The sequence below is a fragment of the Anser anser genome, assembly GCF_964211835.1.
Source record: "Anser anser genome assembly, chromosome: 14".
Lineage (NCBI taxonomy): Eukaryota > Metazoa > Chordata > Aves > Anseriformes > Anatidae > Anser > Anser anser.
The window spans coordinates 15,479,124-15,495,847 of record NC_139735.1 but is presented as its reverse complement, the minus strand read 5'-3'; the positions used below and the strand labels follow the sequence as shown (position 1 = coordinate 15,495,847).

Sequence of the window (16,724 nt, the reverse complement as noted above, 5' to 3'; positions counted from 1 at the left end):
AAAGAATTTCCCTTCTCAGCAGACTTCACTGGCTCCCATGGATTTGGGATTAGAGTTTTTAGGAAGGTGTCTGCCTCTGTGGGATCTGTCCATGGGCACGTGGCTGTGAGTAGAAATCTGGGAAAGAAAGAGTCCCTAGCCTGGAGAGATTCGGCAATTTCCAACTGCCTGCTACTGAAACACAGCCTAGTCGCATACTTCATTCAACCACCATGCAAGTGTTCATTTAGGTTTGTGTTTCCAAGATGTTTTGGCATAGGAAACACAGCAGAAACATGGGTCCCACGTCTTGATTTTTGTGAGACCCAGTGAGTGCAGTTCAGACCCACTGACTGTTCAGAGAGCTCCAGGGAGACTGGCCCACGGGGTATTACACAGAGGATGAGGTTCTTGCAGTCACTTCTTTTCAACAATGCAGCATCTGCTCTGAGGCTCAGATCTCTGCTGAACATGTTTGCCGTGTTGTTGTTGTTGCTTGTTTTGATTTTAAATCTGAAGCTTCAAGCTCATACTTGGGAGACACCTGGTTTCTACAGTGCCTCCTAGCAATCAATCCCTGGCCTACAGATACATGTCATAAATGTAAACAAGTTGTAATGTTTTTTAATGAACCAGACTCATAATGCTTGCTTTACTGAAAGTGCTTTTGTTCCATTAGGTCCCAGAAAGACTAAATTCTTAAACAAGTCACGTTGCTGTATCATCATTAATTCTGTAGGTTGATCCAGCCTATCCTCTATCAACTTCCAATTACCTAAAGATATTTCCAGCACAGATCATTTTCTAAATTTTCTAACAATGGTATAACTAGTTCAGGAATCTGAGGATTCCTTCAAGTTGGCTTCTATTACATTTGTCAAGTTGTAACTTAAAATTATATTTTTACACTTAAGGTGTAAATGGAAACAATAAACTGATGGAAAAAAAAAGCCATAATTTAATCCATAATCTAATATTTTGTGAAAAGCTCCACACGCTCAGTAACATCTAATTTTACTACACATTTGCAAATCATGGTAGTTGAAAGGCTGTCACCTGCAATATTTTGTCAACAAACCAGATTCTAACATTTGCAAATAAACATTCCTCATACTCTTTGTTCTTTACCCAATGTTTTTTAACAAAATAAACAGGAGACCACATGTAAACCAAAGAACGATTGGCACTTTTTACAGTAAAAATTGGATTAGTACATTATGTTTCAGTGTGATTTTTTTGCTCCCTATTTTGTTTTCTGTGATTTCTTCCACACTTTCATAATCAGATGTCAGGACGTATGTGCTCATTATGCAGTTCAATTTCGCCACTTTGCTTGGCAAAACAGAAGGTTTTGAGTGACATTTGTATTAGATAAAAAAGACCTAGGGCTTTTTGTTGATGTAAATCTCCTACTCTTTGTTGGGTGATACTCAATTAACAAATTTGATTACTTGATGTAACTATTTATGACCCTTGCTGGGGCCCCATACATATTTATTAACAAGGCTAACCATGTCTTCTTGCTGAAGTGAAGTCTCCAGAGGAAAAACAAAATCAACAAAAATACCAACAAACCCAAACCTACAAGCCTTGTAAGAATACTAACTCCTACAGGGCATGCCTGCATAAATTTCACCTGCACGTAACTTTTTTGTTTTATTTTTTCTTTCAGAAATCTATCTCACAATAGTAAGAAGAGAGAACAAGGTAAAAAATGATTCAGCCAAAAGAACGAATATTATTATCAGTGTAAAAAACTGTATTTATCAAACCAAAACCACCTTATTATGCCTAGAGATGACATTAGTTACACTTACTTTTACAAATAAAAGCAAACGTAAGAAGTAAATCCTGCCTTGGTCTTACAGCAGAAACTCCCTGCAGTTACTGCTTGTTTCTAAAACTGTGAAACAGAGCTTCCTCAATCTGTCTCAGCAAACAATACACCTTTGTTCTTGACATTTCACATATATATTTTCTCTACTGACTCTCAATCTCAAATATTTTCTTTATTTTTCCATCATTATTTTTTTTGTCTTGCTCTCATTGAATAGAAGTTCTTCAACATATTCTTGTCCTGTCAGTAGAAACCTCATTTTGATGCTGAAAATAAGGAGCCACTGACACAGTTTGCCTAGTGAGATCCAGAAAATAGTAGTCAAATTTGACATGTGAAGCTGTCCAGAGCCAATTTACAGCAGTGAATGAAAATCATATTATATGATTCAACTACAGGAGCCAACCTGATTCCCTAGCCAGAGAACTTGCCACCAGAGGCAATTATGGAACATTTATTACAGTGTTCAAAAATACTGTGCTGGCTTCAGCTGCAGTATTTACTGGAAGCCTGGGAAAATTATTGTAATTTTCATTTAGGAGGAAGAATAATTTTAAATGCAGAACTGTCTTTCCTCTACCCCCAAATTTATAGTCTCCATACACCTATATTCTTGAGAAAAAAAAATATCTCATTTTTCTAAAGCTGAGAACTTGAAAAGGAACTGTTAATTCACATGACACTGTTATGCTGCAGTTAATTTGTAATTTATACAACAACAACATTAATTTTATTAGAATAAATAAATGGAAGATCTTCAATCATTCTTTTTATAGCTTTTCCAACTTTAATTGGTGGAAAATTGATTTTGAATATACCAATAATTTACTCTTAAAAGACCATCCAAAGAGTATTTTGTATATCACCTTCCTCACGATCACAAACGTTTCATCAAGATTCACGACTAAGTCCCAGCTCTGCTGTAATACATAACCATATGGGTACTGAAGAACAGAGAGGGTAATTTCTTCCCAACACCATCACTGAAGTAACAAAACCATCCGACTCGTTTATCTACAGGTCTGTCTGCCCATCCACCTGCACTGCCCAACACTGTGGTACTCTCATGGCAGAAATTCTCTAAATATTAAATTTGTCGGAAAATTGTTAATTAAAGGTGGAACAAGTACTGCATCACATTTCAAAGTGATTCTCTCACAGAAAAGTAGGCTTGTTTTCATTTTGACAGAACCATGCAAATAACAGCTAAATGCATTAGATTTTTCCTTAGAGCTCAAATTCTATCATTCTTCCTAAGAGTAGAAATCAGGCAGCAAAACCAAGCGCTACCCATACCTACAAAAATCTTACTCATCAATTCAGCTATCAATAGTGAGAATGATAAATGAAACCAACACAGAGAAGTGACTCAAAACTGACCTTAAGCCAAAGCTAGATGCTGGTACAAGGGCTACCATCCTATTTTACTCTCTGCTCAGAAGATGGACTGGAAGCTGTGGTTATAACCTCACCAGATACGGGGGCCTAAGCAGGCCCTCTCCTTGAGGGACTGTCAGTCTCTTTACTCTGTCTGGAGTAATTACACCAACATTTAAACAAAATGTCGTCATTTTTAATTTAGATACATCTCATCCAGCATTACTTTTGGATTACGCAATTATATTTTTCTTAATCGCACCAGACAAGAGAGCATTGTAAAGGTTAAGCAAGAGTGATACAGCAAGCTCAGTATGGAAAAGAACTGCTTTAAAATCTAAGAAGAGTTTGAACATCTAAAGATATATATTTTAAATTCAGGATTTTGCAGACTCAAGTCTGCAGGTGATTGGGACTTGGCTTTTCAGAGTACTCAGCATTGCACAGCACTGTACGTTCAAAGCACGGTTCCTATTGACTTTTACTGTACCTGTGAGTCCTCAAAACTGCTTCTGAATATCTCAGCTGAGTCAGCCAGGAAAGGAGAATCACATCATTAGTGACCACCCATAACAAGTTTGTGCAAGTCACTTTCTCAGAATCATTTAATAAAACCAGTGATAAGAAGAGATACAAGCCAGTTTTCTGAAGAACATTCATGAGTTCATCTCTCTCAACGTCCCTATTTTCAAATTTTCCTGTTTCTGCAACAAACGCAGATCCTATATATGCAGGCTCCCTCACTGCACAGCGCACTGATCCATTCCTAGACAGTAAGAAATGAGTCCAAGCTTGCAACAGAAACATGAGACTACACTGCAATTAAAGTGCATACCACAACAAACAGATATGAAAGCACTGCAGGAAGACGGCAACAACATTAACTTGGCATTTTTTAGTTTCTTTACTGATTCAATTTGAATTCTTTAATATTTTAATATCTTTATCTATTTAGTGGATTCAAAACCGGAAGCTGACATAACCAGTTCCATCTCAAGGAAACTCAGGCACAACAGAAGTACGGCACCCAGACCTCGGAATTAATGTCTGACTGGAAGAAATAACAGCGGGTAAAATAGTCGGTGCCTGTGCACTCTAATAGTTGAGATCTGTGTGGATGGTTACCAGTGCACAGGGACAACGATAGGTAAATTGGTGTTGGGTTTCAGAAGTGCATGCTGACATGTCAGAAGGGCTCTGAAGTTGCGTGGTTTCTGGTGAGAGTGCTTGGCTCCATCCTCACTGTGCTGCCCTGCCCTGGCCCTGTCTGTGCCGCCCAGCATCCCAGCCCTCCTGCCACATCCCCACAGCCAGCCCTAAAGCGTTTGTGTCCCAGGCTCATTGCCAGCAACCCCAGGCTTTACCCCCACACATTCCTCAAATTCTCAGTCTCAACACTTTTATCAAACTGTTTCAATTTCCTTTGTTCCTGGCCTTTCTCATCATATGCTTTGCTATTTCTTCACTTGAGTTCCGTCTTCTCTACCCAACAATTTCCGTATCGGGCCCAGCTAGTCTTTGTTCTCTCAAGTGTCTGTCCCAACCCACAAGGCAGTCCTTGGCTCTATCAATAAATCAATTCCTTCTTTGGAGAGCCACCACTTGGAGGGTCATGTAATTGGCTTTCACACAGGAAGGTGTTGCACAACAAGCTTTTGAGAAACAAAAACGTAGCAGCAGTAGTCCCTGCACAACTGCTTTAAGGTGTACGAAGTTCTCAGACAGAACCTGTCCGGAACTAATATCCTAAAATGTAGCCTGAGTCACAGCAAATGTTGACCCTAAAATACAAATCGAAGGAGACTGGTCTGAGACGGACAATCAGCAGGAAAACTCCAGACTAAAGAAGGGACAGTGAAAAGTGTAGTGAGGTGGGGAGTTACTGATCCCTCTCCAGTACTGGCGGACATGAAACAAACCTGGCAGGCAACTTGTTGAAGCAAGCTTACTGTTTGAAATGCTACAGACAGGGCTGACAATGCCCTTGCTCCCAGTGCTTCATATTTGAATGTGCAGGACAGCTATCCTTTCCCATGCATAAAACGAGCCAAACACTATCAGGTGAGAGCAGGCAGACAGGGCCAGAGCTCAGGTCCCTCCAGCCCCACGTCCTGGGCCAACAAGAGCCTAAACTGCCCTGACCCAAATCTGCTGCTGTGACAAGTGTTTTTCTGACGATGTGCTTCCAAGATCCCACAAGCCGCAGGGCAGTGACTCTCAGAGGTGTGGCTGGTAGCTTTGGATTTAAACTCCTCCCTGGTTTCTAGGTCATCCCTTGCCTCCAAGGTCAAGTCCATTCTGCACATTCCCTGTCCATTACGCTCTGTTCTCTTGCTTTATCTTGCAAGCATTTGCTTTTACCCTTTCTAGATACATGCAAACTTCTTTTATTGCATATGCTGTGCTAATGCGGTGAAATGATTATATCATTCACTTACCAGCAAACCATGAAGTCATATGTTTTGGTATTTCTTTTTAGTAAATGCCTCCTGGTACTTAATGACTTGTTTTCACGAAGGTATATGTGCAAAACTTGTCTGTGCTTATTCTCCCCTGCTTCTCTATAACATACACTGCTCTTTTTTTCTTTCTTTCTTTTTTCTTTTTTTTTCCCCTCATAAAAACACAAGAGAATCACTTTGTAAGCGGGGAATCTTTTGTATCATACAACACACAGTCTCTGATCCTTATCTTTCATTTCTTGTAACTCATTTTTCCTCAGTCAATTTGCCTGCTGCCGTCAGCTCCCGAATGAACACGAAGCTTTACAAAAAAGGAACTGCATTTTGTACATTCTGATTACCTATTTTATGAAATTATGAAAAATCATGCATGGTATACAGCTTTCTAGCTTTCCTACTTTCCTTTATTTAATAATAAACATGCTTGTAATGAGGGCCTTGAGGATAATGCACCTCAGGGGAAAGGTGGAATAGTGTAATGCAACAAACTTCAGAGTCACGTGTGGCAGAGGTCAGCAGCAAGGGAAGATTAGCGTTATATGATGCTTGCTTTATGTCCCATGACAAAAGTGGGTTGACTGTTTTGTGATTGCTTTTTGAAAACAAAAACAAATTTAGGACTTGGCAGCTTTGCTGGAGAAGGCTCTGCCTACCCATATTAATGAAAAAAGAAAGGAAGAAGGCAGAGTAAAAGATCTTTAATTAATATTGAAACACAGAGTAAAACGTATGTCGTTGTTAATAACCATGTTAGAGTAACAGCTGTGTGTTTCAATTTTGTGGGGCAGTTTGTCAGTCAAGGGTGCTTATCTGAAACAGTTTGGCTTGCAAAGAAATACTGAGTTATGTGGAAATACAAGTAGAAAGCTGTAACTGAATGCAACTAACAAGCAAGGGAACTTGGAAAGGCCCCATGGGGAGCAGAGTAGGCACAGCACTTTAATACTAACATAAATATTCTGGATGGACTATGGTCTATAGGGGAAATGTTTCTTATGTGGAATGACTACTTGCAATGCTAGAAAGAAACAGATAAATGAAAAATATACCATCTCAAATAATATCCCATAGGACTTTTGAGGTGTGATCTATGCAACAGCAACCCAGCAACAGTTTGTCAGTACCACACATATACCAAAAGAAGAATCTTGTCTCTAGTAAGAGTCAGATCTCTAAAAGATGATTTGGATCGGATCATGGGATTACAGGGTCCAGAAAGAACTGTTCAGGCAGCACCACTACACAGCCACCTTTTACACAGAGAGTCTGACTGAAAATCAATCATAGGGAATAAATCCCAAGGGAAAAACACACAAGCCACAACCCCTCAACTCCCTGTCTGAGAGTAAGAGATATTAGTTGCAGCATATAGGGAAAATTTACTTGGCCTCACAGCTATAACATTACAATGAGAGAGTATTATCCTGCCTATCACATCAAACCAAAAGACAGTCGTTTTTCCATGTGTAGCTGGAACCTGACCTCTGAATGCATTATGTATTGAATAAGCACAGAGAAGACTCAGACAAACTGAATTTCTAAGCAGTATGACAGACATCTGCATAAAACAGAACAGCTTTCTTGGTCAAAGGAATTTATGCCAGGATTTTTCTGAGAAAACACTGTGGCAGCATCTTCCATCTTTCCAGAAACATTTTTCTCTGTGAGAATATCCTTTACTCAAACTAGATGCAAGAATGAGTAATATCCTGCCCTTGGATTTAAGGTTAATTGATTGCCTTTTTTTTTTTTTTTTTTTACCAGTACTTTTACAAAATGAATTAACTGTTTTACCGGTAGAAAAAAACTGGTATGTGATCAATGTCACTGATGTCACTCATTCTGATAGAACTACTTGAATTTCTTAACATATATTTCATAAAAATGAAATCTTCTCATGATTGACTCCATCAGAAAGTAAGCAATAGAAGTTTACATGAGGGTTAGCTCTCATTACACTCTGAACATAGCAGTCACCAATATTCCTTCTGCAGAACTACTCCCACCTGAAATGCTGTGTATTTGTAAAGGATATGTGCAGGATTAGAGTGATAGAGGTTTACATATGGGCAGAGACTCAAATAAGTACTACCTAAAATGCAAGAAATCTGCCAGATCTAAATCTTTAAAGAACTTCATGCGATGTTCTTATGGAACTAGAAGATTTGTAACCTCCAGGTTATGAAAGTTTGTCAGAATGTTATATGCATCTTGACTAGCTATCTCATCATCTACCTTAAAGGCTCTCTGAGTTTTCCTTCACTTTCTGTTCTCCTAAGGAGCTCTCCTAAGTTGTTTTCACAAGTTACAGGGTTTAGAGGAAAGTAGAGAAACTAGAAAGGAGACAGGATGGGGATACTCGTTGCTATTGTAACCACAATACAGACTGCCATTTTCACCTGCTTTCTCACACAGAGGAGTGTTGCTGACAGCAGACTGCTGGAGCACACCAATTTCACTCCTCCTGCAGATACTGCTCTCCATGTGACTCTGGCATGGAGCCACAAAGATTATCTGATTTCTGCTATCATTTTTAATACTACCAAATAAAATTTTATAGTTCTTCTAAATCAGCACTAATTTGGGAGCAAGTCTAAAACCAATCTCTTCTCTGCCTCTTATTATGAACCAATGCAGCCACTCCTGCAAACTTGTACTTTGTCTGACTTGAACTGAAAACAGGACTACACATTGAATGTTCTTAGCATGTCAAATACAGTTTATATTTTTAGGATAACTTTAAGCTAACTTTCATGGATAGAAAATCAAGTATTACATACACATGCACATTTTATTCGCAGCCATATACTGGACACCAACACAACCAATATGTTCTGAACTTTGTCAGGAGGCAAGTAAATGGGCATTCGGAACAGCTTGTGTATTAGTTTATACTTCCTGTAAATGTTTTACATGCTCTAGATACATCCTCAACAATATGAATTTTAAGATGCTATTTGTTCCCTGCATTACTGTGCTAATATTTAATATGTATTTTCTATTGAAGTACACAGTCAAGCATAATAAGTTACCTCTGTTACACTGAGATAAAAATCCAAACAATTTTGAGGAGAATCTTAAATGATAAAAGCAGTTGATGAAGTCACTTAGAGGAGTGGTGGTGTAGAGCAGATCACCAGCAACGAACATAGCATGTTGCTTTCATTGTCCACAACCCTTACATTCCTGTTAGTCATAACATAGCGGGCCAGGCTGCACATAAGCAATTCAATTTGTGCTTTATCTCCCTGAATTTTGCAATATAGCAGTATTTCTACCACAACTAAAAGCTGAATGAGTGCAGTGACTATAAACATATTTGAATCCATACTACGTAGCCTGTAAAAGCATGCTGGATATTGGTAACCTCTGCACTACAAGCACCTAAACAGAAAAAGAATTGATCTGCATTCCTTATGGACTAACCAAAAGCAATTTGGTTACAGGTAACAGTACTTCAGAACCACCATAGTATGATGCTATGGACACAAAAGTAGATTACTGCAATTCCTAAAGGCACTAAAAAGAAACAAGTCTGTAAAACAAGCTTCACATCTTTCAACACACAAAAAAGTCAGAAAAACATTAAAGAATTGGGAATAACAAAATATGGCATACAAGAAGTCAAAGATAAAATCAGCAGGGACAATCTGCTCCAGTGTCATACTTCATTACAAATAAGAACTGCCAATTCACCAACAAAAAATAAAAACAATCCCACTTCACAAAAACAAAAAGGGGACTATTTCTCTTTCCTGAGTATAGAACTGTAATCCCAGACTTGTGAGATATAAACACAATCTGTACATAATATGCCAAGAGCTTCATCTTGTTTTGAGGTAGGACAACTTTCAACAGTATCTTAATATACATTAAATACTGATTTGAGCCCTTTAATCAAAAAAGTGAAGGCAAAGAGGACAACTACAATATATCTGATAACTGCTTAGAACACAGTTCTGAAAACATATGCATTTCTTTCACATCATGGACTAAAAATGGAGAGACATGACAAAGAATGGTGCATTACACTGGCACTTACATTTCCCAAATGTCCTCTGGTAGGTTAGCTGGAATTTCTGTTAAGCCCCTTCCTCGACAATCCACTACATTGTTGCTGCAGGTGCAGGCAGATGGGCAAGTGATGGAACTGGCACTGCATGATGGAGGTTCAGCCTGGGAACCTGAGACATAATGAAAACATTAAATGTTAGTTTTGAAAAATGATCGCCTGAAATTTTAACAATAAAATACATCAGGCTCCGAGTTTTCCAGATCTTTCCACTATACTAAGTAATAATTTATTTGGATTCAGTGAATATAATGTGCTATAAATCAACTGCAGAGAAAATGTATAAAAGATTACTGTGTTCTTATTCTTCCTCAGTCTCCACTCTATCAATATTTCTCCATCATGGACACTTCTTTGGTCCCCTCCATGATCAACCATATCAATTTATTCAAAGATTTACAAAATAAGCCTAATGATCAAGGGGTATTTCCAAAAGTTGTCTTTGCCTTGAAGTTGCCATTACACTAATACTCCTTGAGTACTTTTACATACTGAGAGAAGACTGTCATCAATAATGACTTCTGTTTTTGAAATGATGTAACCTGTTATGGTAATAAGAGCTGGAAATAGAAAGCTATTTTTTTCAAGATTAGACAATGCAGTTAATGGAAACACAACAAAATATAAAAAATTAAGTTCAACCCTTCATATCCTTGTTTAACCTAGTAACTCTACTGAAAGACAAGAAACTAGAGAACAAACAAAGGCTTAGCATGAGAATGTTGCTCTATATACATTCTAATCCATCCATTAGACCAAAGTTTAATTGTCAATAAGTTTTTCAAAACTGTAGCACTTTCATCAATTTTACTTAAATGGCTATGACTCTTACGTTTAAAATTTTGACATACATACCCACTTACATGCAAAGAGAAGGGTTTTGTCACACTGGTTAATACTATTGAGATGTGGAAGTTATTGACCTATTTATGGTGAATCACACTTCCAAATTATGTAAGACAAGAAACCTTAAGCATGTTTGTGAGCTATGACCAGACACAGAGGACTGAGTATAAATGCTTGTGTTGGAAAGAAGTGGCCTAAAAACCTAACAGAAACAGGAAAAAAAAATGGTTCTTTTCTGGATCACATAGATTATAATCACAAAACATACTTGGTCTTTTGGCTAGAAGAACAAAATTATTTCAGTTGTCAAATAACAAATACATGTGAAAACATGGGAAGCTAAGCATAAAGCCTGGGCTTTGTCTTGGAAAAGACCCACAATTGATACTTTCATAAATTATAACTGCAGGTGGCAAAGTCAAAAAATATATGTTTACATTGATTAACAATCCAATATCATTATGACAATTAAAGTATTATATATATATACACAGAGTTTTAGCCCTTAACTGTGCACATCAAAGTCAACTCATTATACAGCAAACCTACATATGCATATATTCATAAAAAATCTGAATATAATGCAAACAACTGATAGGTAGCAAAGATATTTGGGAAATATTTTGGGAAGAATAAGATCTTAACATAGGTGGTTCAAATGTTGCTGGCAGACTGTCCAGCATTTTATGGAACACCAGAAGTCCAGCAAAGTTAGTTCCAATGTGTGTTGTTGGAAGAAGCTTAAACTAGTACCTGGAAGACTGTGCTACTTAAATGTTCCTATTTGTCAACATCAGAAGTCAACATCAGAATGTCATTTAGCCACACTTATAACTATCATGACTTTGAAATGTAGATACAGTTTGAAAAGATGTCAGCTGAAAACTTCTACAGGCTGACTTTATACTTGCAGAGGAGCCCTCCTGGAAAGCAAAAGACAATTACTGCAAAATCATGTCTTCTGTTTGAAACGGAACGAATTCTTTTGTGAATTTGCTTCCATTTTTCTGTCTGCATTTCCCTTAGTTCAAGCAAGTGATTATCCCTTTAAATATTATTTTATAGCCAGGGATGACAAGGTTGTTTTATATTAAAATATGCTACTGAGTTTCAGTATAAGATAACCATTTTTAACTGTGAGGGTGGTCAGGCCCTGGCACAGGCTGCCCAGAGAAGCTGCGGATGCCCCATCCCTGGAAGAGCTCAAGGCCAGGCTGGATGGGACTTCGGGCAACCTGGTGTGGTAGGAAGTGTCCCCTGGCAGGGGGTTGGGACTGGGTGGGCTTTAGGGTCCTTTCCAACCCCAACCATTGTGTGATTTCAACTATGTATAAAATGTTGCCAACTTATAGTACTGTGTTTGATTTTTTTTATATTTGGTCATCATCAGACTTGCTGTCAGGACAGCAAAAGAAAAATGTGGGTTTCAAAGCACTGTATGTTTTAAATATAGCTTTTATTATTACTAATCAGAGCCATGAGTGACTCTGTATTTTGGCAGACCAGACCTCAGAACGCCGATTCAGGTTCTAGAAATTCTATTTCCAAAGGTAGCAACCGTCTCCAAAAAAAAAAAAAAAAAGAAAAAAAAATGGATCTCAGAGGACATTTGTGGCATGGGTAAGAGTCCAATTCATCTGTCGTGAAAGACTGCAGCTGCTGTCATCATGAGTCTTGGGTCGGTCTTCTGGCCATAAAATGCAGGGCAGACATACCATCATCATGAATTAACGGAATTCCTTTAAAATTAGCAGAGCTCTACTGCATATCACCAAAAGCACTGCCAGCTCTGCCTTTCACTCAGTCCAAGGTTCGTACAAGATTTTAAATGTGAATGCTTCCAGAAATAGTTTATATTGCCTCCAAATGAGCACAGGCCTCTGTTATCTTTGCGTAAGAACAAAAGATTTGTTTTTACAACATGATCACACGTTTTACTTATCCTCTCTGTCTGTCTGCACTGCAGTGTGATGTCCAAACCAGAAATAATGAGGGAAGTGCAAACTAGCTATTGCAAGCTTTCATGGACTGGGCCAAACGCTCCAAGTGGGAAGGAACTCTTCAGAGCAATCCTTGAGCCCTGGCAGGCAAAAAGAAAGTTGGCACCCAACCTTTATCATACATGATAGATATGCTTTCTGAGGAGGCTTTGTAATGAGGGTAAAATGCATTTTGGAGTTAGACCACTACAACATATCACTGTGGCTTAATGTAGCAATATACTACATTTTCATTAGGGCACAACATCAAAAATAAACAGACAATCTCCTGAAATACTGCCAGTTGGAGTTTTAAGAGTCTGTTCCTGACTCTACTGTATCTAAATCAACATCTAATAGAAAATCCAGTGGAGCTCAGCTCATCACCTCCACAGTTCATGTGACACAGTGTTGCAGAGTGCTCTGTATTAATGGAACACTTTGAAAGGAGATTATATTAGGCATTCTAAAAAGCACGACAAAAGACAGAAGCACCAGTCTTCTTTCACAGAAAACACATACCAACAATGACAAGGTGCTAATTAATGTCCTTCTACCGTTAAGTATCATGGAACTTTCCAGAGATTTTTTGAATGGAAAGGTCAAAAGTTAGGTCGGAACATTATTTGTGCTGGCCAATAAACTTTTCACATCCCCTCCAAACACACACCTGATATATAATTGAATAAAGCCAATAGGAGTCCTTCTATTTACCCTGAATTTGGAGCCAAGACCATTTACCTCTGCTTTTCCACTATGAAAGAGGAACTTTCTTGTGAAGAGAATTCTGATTTATGGCTACTGAGTAAAAATAAAACAAAACAAATCAAAACAAACCAAAAAAAAATCACCGATTAGTTAACCATGGAGGTACATAGAGTCAAAACAGAGAGAAAAAGCTGTATATATATATATATATATATATATATTTTAGTGCAGGTGGAACTAAAATGGGATGAAAAAATAGCATTGAAGATGTGTAATGTTATAGGATCTAACCTTCTGCTGAAGGAAAAACTAAGGCAAAAAGTAAATAAAGAGGCTGTCCTTATGTGGACCCTCTACTTCCACACATAATGAGTGATTTATTTTTTTTTAATTTCACTTAAATTAGCATGGAAACAGGAATATTTTTATAAAATTTATCTGTCATTATAAGCTTGAATTCTCGGAGTGCTCCAAAATATCCAGTACTCCTGTCACTGTTGACTGACATTTTATGTTTAGTGTAAAAATACTTCTGATTCCATACTGAATGCAGCCCTATATATTTGGTGAAACTCTTTCTTCCTCATGAACAAAAGACGATGTAGACTGTAAATTTCCAAAAACTTTAGTCGAATAAAAAGACTTTGTAAATAAATTGCCAATCATTACCATCAAATGGTATTGTTAATGTTTTTCTTTTGCAAAGGACAAAACACATATTACAGATGAACACTCAGCAGGCATCTAGCCCCTATTCCATCAGATCTTACAAAAACAGTAAACTGTTAAGGTGAAGATTTCTTGAATAATGCTGTAAACAGTATTCAAATTTTGATTTGGGTTTAACTGCTTCCATTAAATTAGGATCTAGGCTTAGTTCCATAGCAGATCTACAGAATTAAAGCACCAAAAACTCCAAGAGAGTGTTATCAGTTTTATGTTTGTATAGATGTGGAGAGATGGTCAAAAAACAAATCTATGTAGGCTATGGAATTTGAAGTAGAGAAAATTAAACTTTGGATATGGTTTCCATAATTATACAGAGGATAAGAATAATGACAGATCAAGGGCCCTAGTAAGAATATCTGAAATCTAAAAATGCACTTTACTTTTGCTGCCAATACTTCCTTAAAAGAAAAGGCCTGGGAAAAGAATATTTTAGAATTCCTGTTGGTGTCCCTCACAATTGCAGTAAACTCCCTACTGTGTGGATGCAATGAAAAGAAACAGTGATGGACAAGCCAGCTGCATTTATACACTTTCCTTTCTGAAGTTCATACTATCTGTCATTTTACAATTTCAGATTTTTTTCTCAGTTACACAGTTCACCATGTTCATTATATTTTTCTCTAATACTTAACAATCACCAACTCAATTACACCTTTTGTTAAAGAAAAAAACACTAACAGAATGTGGAAGCTAGGATAAGATCCTCATTAAAAAAAAAATTACTATGTTCTTTGAGCCTGATGTAATGGAATGACAGCTTCAATGATTATGGTAGTTAATATCTGGCATGCCATTAGCCTGCACCATTTTACATTACAGTTTCAGACTGTGGGTTAGGGGTAGAGAGGGATGGGGGAGAGACTTAGAACCCAGCAGTTTACAGAGGAATTAAGTGCTCTTTTCAAATAAGCATCTCATTGGCCTCTAGCCTTTTAAGAGCAGCAAATAGATTGATATTACAATTAGAACAGAATGGTTACGGAGCATAAATAAAGCAAGTTTAAATGTCACAACCATTTAAAATAAATTTTGCGATGACTAAATAAACTAGATAATCTCATTTGCACTGACACCCAATCATGGCACACTAAGTAGCGTGCTTCATTACCTCCACACCTATCCAATTGCCTTTGCAGCACTTCCTTTCTATTTGAAAAATGCTAGTTATTTGTAAAAAAGTATTGATGGATTTCAAGAAAAATAGGCTGATAGTTCTGATAGGTTTTACTGGTTAGAAGTCTGTGGTGACTTTAAATCCTTTTAAGTATGGCAGACATGAAATTATTGATCAATAAACAAAACAGTACAAGTACTGCAGCTCCATGGATATATTATGACCTTTTGTGGTTTAATTAAATAACCCACTGGAACTTCTTACAATGCTGGGACATTTTAAATCAATTACTACTACATGAGCTTTTACTAGACTCTAGTCATACAACCTTAAAAAGATACCTAAAACAGATATATTGCTCCTGAATAGTACTTGCATCCCAGCACTAAAATACAATTTAATGTCCTGCAGAGAGATATCGGGCAGTCAATCACAACTAACTATCTGTAAATTTAACATTCATAGTATTGCTTCATCGCAAATACTCCAATAACAGAGGAAAAAATAAATGTACAAATGTGTTTATTCTACAGGAACGTGCAGCAAAAGGTTTATGCAGCTATTTCCATCTGTGGTTGTTCAACGGCTTTTCACTGAGCATAGCGTTAAGTATTTATGATTAGTGACTTAGGCCCCTGATTGACGATGTTAATACTGTCAAGTTCATGGTATGCAAAAATGCACTTGTCATGAATATTCATCATCTGATTCAAGTTCACTGTTTTGCTGAACATTCCCAAAGAGTAAATTTATCTGTTAAAAATTCATAGCACATAAACAGCAACTGTTCTGTAGGCGCAGTCAACGCCGATTGGTTTACAAATACTGAAGAATACAAAAGAAAATATCCAACTGTTGCAAAAGGAAGGCCTAGTGTAATGAATGAAGTCTATTTTATTCTACCAAAAAAAACCACAACCAAACCTATTTTGCATGTTTCAAGATGCATTGGTAAATTAACACCACTGAAAATCAGACCTTATATCATATTATCTTACCCCGCACCACTAATATTTGCAATTATTTCATTAACATTGATGGCCCCAGGATTGCATCAATTATTTCTAAACGAAATGGAAAAATGTAGGACAAAGAAGTAGCCTGACCTGTAACAAGTGAGGTCTAAAATGTGATTTGTTCTTCTGAAGAATTAGTAAAACTGCAACAGAATCTGCGAGACAACTTAAGTAATTTCCTAACTATGACAAAAGTTATTTTTTTCCCAGGGAAGTTTATTCTGTTTAAGTTTTCTACAGGGGAGACTCAAAAGTTGAAGTCCTAAATGTCTCCTATGCACTGAGCCCCTCTGAGCCCTTCTTTGAATATCCTTCTCCAGTCACGTAACGCAGGTATTTTTTCCTAAAAGCAGCCATTACTCAACTTTCTGACTCTTGCACCCTGAGGAAAGCTGCTAGCATGTATTTGGCTCTTTGGGTTTATATACGTACTATTTGGTCTTCCAAAGTAAACTAAAGGCAAAAGAAATACTGGTACTACAAAGTCTTAAAAGATGTAGTGCTTCTGCAGTCCAAAAGGCATACATGCACAGTAATCTCATTTAAACAGATTCCACAACTTGTGTCAGCAGTCTGGAAGGTGCATACAAAGTGACATTTAAAAA

General features: G+C 37.4%; 1 protein-coding gene across 12 annotated transcripts in view; it reads right to left on the bottom strand.

The window, feature by feature from the left end:
* SLIT3 (slit guidance ligand 3) overlaps positions 1-16,724 on the bottom strand; it is a 512,478-nt gene that overhangs the window by 176,728 nt on the left and 319,026 nt on the right. For all 12 annotated transcript variants that reach the window (XM_083798318.1, XM_083798310.1, XM_083798313.1 and 9 more), the window contains one exon: positions 9,698-9,839. In XM_083798318.1, the coding sequence (XP_083654444.1) occupies positions 9,698-9,839 (142 nt within the window). The remainder of the gene's footprint in view (positions 1-9,697; positions 9,840-16,724) is intronic.